We start from the raw sequence: 6,655 nt of genomic DNA on the forward strand, positions 1-6,655 counted from the left end.
AAAAGAAGGCAAGGAAAGGATAAATAGAAAGTCAAAGAAATTAAAAATATAGTTACCAAATTAAAATTCAATAGAAGAGGTGGGGGAAAAGACAAAGTTGAAGAAGTCTTTCAGAACACATAAAAAAAAGACAAGAGAGGAAGAAGGTAGTATGAGAAAGATTCAGGGACATGGAAGATGGATGCTGATGGACCCACGTTTGACTAATACGAGTCATGAAAAGAGAAAAAGAGAAATGGAAAAAGAAAAAAACATTAATCAAAGAAATAAGAGGAGATGAGTTCCCAGGATGATGAAGAACACCTGTGATGAAAAGCTGCCATTCCTGACTCCCTCTCCTGTTCTAACCTGTAATTCAGCTATTATGGCTGGAGCTCCAGCAGCCCTTTTGGGCCATGAATTGACCTTAACAATGATAGAAGCCAGGCATGGTGGTACACATAGTCCCAGCTACTCAGGAGGCTGAGGCAAGAGGACCACTTGAGTTCGAGACTAGCCTGGGCAACACAGCAAGACCCCATCTCTTTTTTTAAAAAAAGATAGAAGTCTGGATTCTTTATTGTGCCTTTGAGCTCCATTCTAGCCTTGAAATCCTTACCTCCCAACTTCTTCTCTGTAAAAGAGAAATAAACTTTCATCTTGGCCACGTCACTGGATTTCTGCAGGTTTTCTGTTACGTGTAATAAACCGGCTTCTAACTCTGTGTTGTCCAATATGGTAGTCATTAGCCACATGCAGTTATTTAAATATAAATTAACTAAAATTAAATTAAATTAAAATTCAAGGGCTGGGTGTGGTGGCTCATGCCTGTAATCCCAGCACTTTGGGAGGCCATGGCGGGCAGATCACGAGGTCAGGAGATCGAGACCATCCTGGCTAACACAGTGAAACCCCATCTCTATTAAAAATAGAAAAAAAAAAATTAGCCGGGCATGGTGGCGGGCACCTGTAGTCCCGGCTACTTGGGAGGCTGAGGCAGGAGAATGGCGTGAACCCAGGAGGTGGAGTTTGCAGTGAGCCAAGATAGCACCACTGCACTCCAGCCTGGGCGACAGAGCGAGACTCTGTCTCAAAAAGAAAAAAAAAAAATTCAAGTCCTCAGTCACACTGGCTACATTTTAAAAGCTCAACTGCCACATGTAGCTAGTGGCTACTATAGTGGACAAAGCAGAGACAAAACATTCCCATCATCGTGGAAGGTTCTGTTGGACAGCACTGCCCTGACACAAATCCCTTCTCACAAAGATGCTTGTGTTCTGGCAAAGGACATAAAACAATCTACTCTCCGGAGTACCCAGCAGAATGTGTGCCATTGTGAGGTATAATTATGGGGGTCAAAAGGGCCTCCTAGAAGAAAGGCATCTGGGATGAACGTTAAGACTCATATGCGTATAGAGGGTGTGCCCTGAAGATTGTGCAGCTTCAACACAATCTGGAAGCAGAAAAACACAAGACATGCTCAGAGTCATCTAATTTTATTGATGTGTAGGATCTGGAAATCTGTCATGTCTTGAAATAACTAATGTCCTATAAACTCACTGACGGCAGCGATTCTCTAATGGCCACTGCTTCTAGCCCCACTGGGAGCACATGCTAGGTGATATCCCCAAAATGCTTGCTCACTAAGACACAGACTTTTGCACAGTATATAAGGTCAAGTGTGCGATTGTATTTTATTTGTAGGTGTTATATCATTTTGATCTGAGACATGGCCATCCTACAGGCAAAAAATATTGTCAAGGAGACTTCACCACATCACAAATGAATGTGCCTTCTCATTTTGCAGTAGCTGCTAACGAATTGGCAGAAAGACCAAAACCATTCTGGATATTACACATCAGAATGACCAGTTCAAACAGGTGGTCTGCTCCTTCCATTTTATTAACCATTTCCTTGAACACATGTTTTTACATCAAACAAATTTCCTACAGAAGCAGATATTTAACATACCATATCATACAATATTTGACAGTTATATGTATTCTTTTTGGGGGAGACACTTTGTGTTGGGTGCTAGGGGTTGGCTCATTTATGTACAGATATTTACCAAGTCACTACACACATGTATTCCTTCCAAATGAAGACACATCTAAATACTAGGGTTATTTCTGCACTATTTATAAAGATTAAAAGGCATTTGAGCATTTCCATAAAGACCTTTTTATGAAAGGTCAGATCTTGTAGCAACTCATGAAGCACCAGAGCAGAAAATTAGCCTAAAGAGAATTGGGTTCCCAGACGGGGCCAGTGTCAACCACAGGGTTGAAGTTTCTGCCCATAGGATTGGAACTCATTTAGTACTCAGGTCTAGCAGGCAGAAGAATCAATACACATTTGTTTTGCAACAATAACAAGCATTCCTGGTGCACCTGCTCCATGCCTGAAGCTGCTGTAGGACATGGGGCCACCGAGATGTGTGGGGCAGAAGAGAGGCCAGCTTTCACAGAAGCCAGGCTCCTGAGACACATCCCATGGGAACAATGCACTGTGGTTCCCCATGGTGGTTACACGGGACCACTTACTGCCCATTCGTGGATACACACATGAATTTTCAGCAACAAGGAACAGGAAACATTTGAAAAGATAGCTGCCCCTTCAAAACTCAGTTGCCAACAGCCTGCTAATTTGCCAGTTTTCAAATGATTTGGATGTCTTATGCACACTCCTGTTCATGCCAGCACCGTTTCTTTCCTGGACTCTGCATTTCCAGGGGCAGGGGTCAAGTGCATAAGTTATTGATATGGCTACACCCAGGAAGCCCCTCTGTCCTGGCAGGCCTCAACAGGAAGGGTCCCTCTTCTGCACTAGCAGCTCACTGTTGTGTGACCCAATGGTCCTCTGCTTTATTTACATTTTTTTCATTGGGTGCAGTCTAGATGTGAATGTCCAATACAAAGCAGAAAATAGGAATCATACCAAAAGTTATTACAAGAGTGGACTGTGAGAGCTGCAAGGACTCCAGCCCTTTGCTTCAGAGAAGGACCACACAAACCTCCTGGTGTCCAGGCCACTGCTCTGACCATTGGCCCCCATGTCCTTCCTTAGTATTTACCCCATCTAGTCATTTCTTTTTCTTTTTCTTTTCTTTTTTTTTTTTTTGAGACAGAGTCTTGAATGGTTGCCCAGGCTGGAGTGCAATGGTGCAATCTTGGCTCACTGCAACCTCTGGCTCACGCCTCTAATCCGAGCATTTCTTTAAAATAAAAAGCAAACCCTATAGTGCTTTACAAATTTACAAGAAGCTCACACAATTTTGCAGTTCTCATGGCCATTGTGTACAGTCAGCACAGATGTGGAACCTGAAATAAGATGATTCACGCCACACAGCAGTGAAAGGCAGAATGAGCACCTGAACTCGGGTTTCTCTGCTCCAGTCTAGGTTAGGAGAAGATGGGGCTCCCTGGGCTATAGGTTGGGCCCTGACCTTTGTTGGCTGCTGAAATGAGATTGACATGCCTCCAAGTACACAGGCCAGAGTTCAGACTCCAACACAGATCCGGTGTGAGCCACTCAAAGCAAGCCTGGCTGTGGATGTGTGCTACATGCAGCACTGGGCACCTTGAACTCCTTGAGCCCCTGGAATGCCCCCAAACATCCATTTGGAAACCCCAGATTGAGCCCAAATAAGACAGTAAGAAAGAGTCACAGAGTCTTCCACAGCACATGAGGCAGGGTTTCTAGCATAAGGTTTTATTTCTGGGTAAGTGCAACACCATGATTGACAGAAGTACAATTATTCAGACAATTATGAACAAAAGCCATGAATCAAAAGTTCAGGCAAGGGGAGCAAAGAAGACATTTCAGAACAAATGAACAGATTGCTTCTGATGGAAAGAATCTGGCCACTCTTTTCTTCCCTGAAAAGCATGCATAGCTCAGAGTGCAGCCAGCAGAGTGTGGACCTGCTTCTGGGGAGAAGAAGCAATCCCACCTGGCATCGATATCACGGTTTTCTTCCCGTCACAATACGTGTTTCATCATGTCTGGCTTGCACTGAGGGTGCTGTGCATTCCCCGAGCACATGCCTGCTAGGTGGAGGGTGGATGGGGCCCCCAGAAATGGGTGGGAGCAGTAGAAACCATAGGACACAAAAGGACAGTAAGAAATTGTCATGACTGTCCCCAGAGTGGATAAGCAACCCTTGCATGTTGGACATAATCACCAGGAACTGAACAGAGAGAGCCTCTTAGGCCCATGTCTGAGCTGGTAAAGAGAAAAAGGGGATGCTAGCACTCCCGCCTACCCCTTGGCTGTCGCTTTGTCATAGGTGAGCAAACAAAGGAGAACAGAGCCACAGAGAGGAGCACTTTGTGCTTAATCCCTTCTGGGAAAGCTGCAGGCAATCCTGAAACCACGGCAGCAAATGATCTCCTTAAAGGTCTTCCGCATCTCTTGGCTGCGGAAGGCATATATGAGAGGGTCCATCACGGAATTACACATGATGAGTATGAGATACATATTGAAGTGAGACATGAAGCAAGAGCAGTAGAGGTTCTGAGGGCAAGAAAGCATTAAAGTGAGATGAAGGAAGAATGGGGCCCAGCACACGGTAAACACGCCCAGCAGCATGGTGACGGTGACCGCGCCCTGCATGCTGGTCCTCTGCCGGGCAGAGCTGGCCCTGGGCAGAGCCGCGATCCGCTTGACGTGAGTCCGCGCCAGGAGGAACATGTGTATGTACAGAGACACCAGGAGGAACAGCATAGCGAAGAACATGGAGATGAGGCACAGGATGACGTAGGTGGATTCTGAGTACAGGATGAAGACAATGCCACAGCCCGTGCAGAAAGCCCAGATGCCGGCGATGATGGCCCCTGAGCGCCTCACCGTCATGATGTGGTGGTAGCGCAGGGCTTAGAAGATGGTGACGTACCTATCCACTGCAATGGCCAGCAAGCTGCACATGGATGCCACCACGGAAATGCAGATCATGGAGTCAAACACATTGTCAATGTGGCGCACAAAGGCGTCTGCTATCACTAGGTGCTTGTTGTTGAGTAGGTAGATGGTGATGGTCTCCCAGGCACTGGACATGCTCACCAGCATGTCGGCCACTGCCAGGCTGCACACGAAGAAGTACATGGGGGAGTGCAGGTTTTTGTTCTTCACTATGGCCCCTATGACCAAGATGTTCTCCAAGAGGCTGATGACACCCAGAGTGAGAAACACCTCCACAGCAATGCCCATGTCTTCACATGGTGAAGACTTGTTTTTGACATTGGGTCCTGAAAGGTTGCCCTCTGTGGCATTCAGGTTGAGATCCAAGAAATGCAGGTGAAATGAGGAATTCATTGCCGGAGAAATACACCTCTTGTCTTGGCAGCAAATTTACTGTAAAACATGTTTTAAATTCACAATCCAAAGAGGTTAGCAGCCTACCAAAGAAAGACAGCAGCTAGCCTAGAACCAACACAGCCTAAGAAAGGGGATGAATGACACAGTGCATCAGAGGACTGGGCTCGGCTCACTCAATCCTTTTTTTTTTTTTTTTTTTTTAAGAGACAGGGTCTCCCTATGTTGCCCAGTCTGGTCTCAAACTCCTGGCCACAAGCGATCCTTCTCTCTCAGCCTCCCAAAGTGCTGGTACTACAGGGGTGAGCCACGTGCCCGGCAGCTGGCTTGCACATTCTGACGTGCGTTCCTGAGACCTGGAAGAGTGCCCCTGGACACGCAGATTAGAATCTTCACCAGCCTCTTCTGCTCTCCTTGCTTTCAGCTCCCAGCCTTTCACATGCATCTTACTAGAGAGACACTCACCTCCATGTGCCCAGGACAGTTTCACTTTTTATGGCTTCTCTCCTGGGCTCAAGTTCACTATCATAAGTGTCCCCAACTCATAACCTACAAAATCCCAGCCAGTCTCCCAATGTTCACATTCCTAAGGCTACTGCACGACATTCTCCTCAAGGGAGCTCCGATTTAAGACTGCGCAGACCCGTATTCCCTTAAGACAGACAGACAGGTGCATCCCCAACACTTGTCCTGACACTTCTCAGACCCACCAGGATTTAGCCTCCACAGCTGTAAGTAAGGCTATAACCAGAATGGTCTGTTACCCTGAGCAAAGTCACATGTTAAAAGCTACTGTCTTAAGTTTGTAAGTGTAGACTGCACATACATGTTAAAATTGAGGAAAACAGTGCTGCTTTTCCCTCAATACCTATTTTTCCCTCGCTTATGCATTATGTGGAATTCCATGAGGTCTGCTTGATAGTTTATTAGGTCCGCGTGAGCACAGTATTTAAAAAAACAGCAATTTAAATGTACCACACTCCTTTGTTGCAAAATTTCTCTCTTATGATTCATTTGCAAAAATCCCTTTGCCCTCCAAACTCAGATCACATCTGGAGAGAATTTCTGTCATCACTGTCATCATTAATATTTGTAATCACTTTGGGAGGGAGGGAGGGGATGAGGGACAACAAATTACTTAATAGGTACAATGTACACTATAGGGGTGATGGCTACACTAAAAGCCCAGTCTCCACCACTATGCAATACATCTATATAACAAAACAGCACCTGTACCCCCAAATCTATAAAAATAAAAAAGGAAAAAATTGGTAATCTAAGCATTTATTGAACTACAATCATTTGTTACAGCTGAGTTCCAGCTCAGATATATCGGTAAATTATGCAATTATACTAAACATCA

At 45.4% G+C, this 6,655-nt stretch overlaps 1 protein-coding gene across 1 annotated transcript; it reads right to left on the minus strand.

Annotated features, from left to right (window-relative positions):
- Nucleotides 1-4,314: 4,314 nt before the first annotated feature.
- On the minus strand, nucleotides 4,315-5,292 carry MC5R (melanocortin 5 receptor). Its single transcript, NM_001009119.1, is given in 1 exon segment — nucleotides 4,315-5,292. A coding segment is annotated over 1 exon segment (978 nt).
- Between the last annotated feature and the right edge of the window lie 1,363 nt (nucleotides 5,293-6,655).

Source organism: Pan troglodytes, chromosome 17 (genome assembly GCF_028858775.2).
Source record: "Pan troglodytes isolate AG18354 chromosome 17, NHGRI_mPanTro3-v2.0_pri, whole genome shotgun sequence".
Lineage (NCBI taxonomy): Eukaryota > Metazoa > Chordata > Mammalia > Primates > Hominidae > Pan > Pan troglodytes.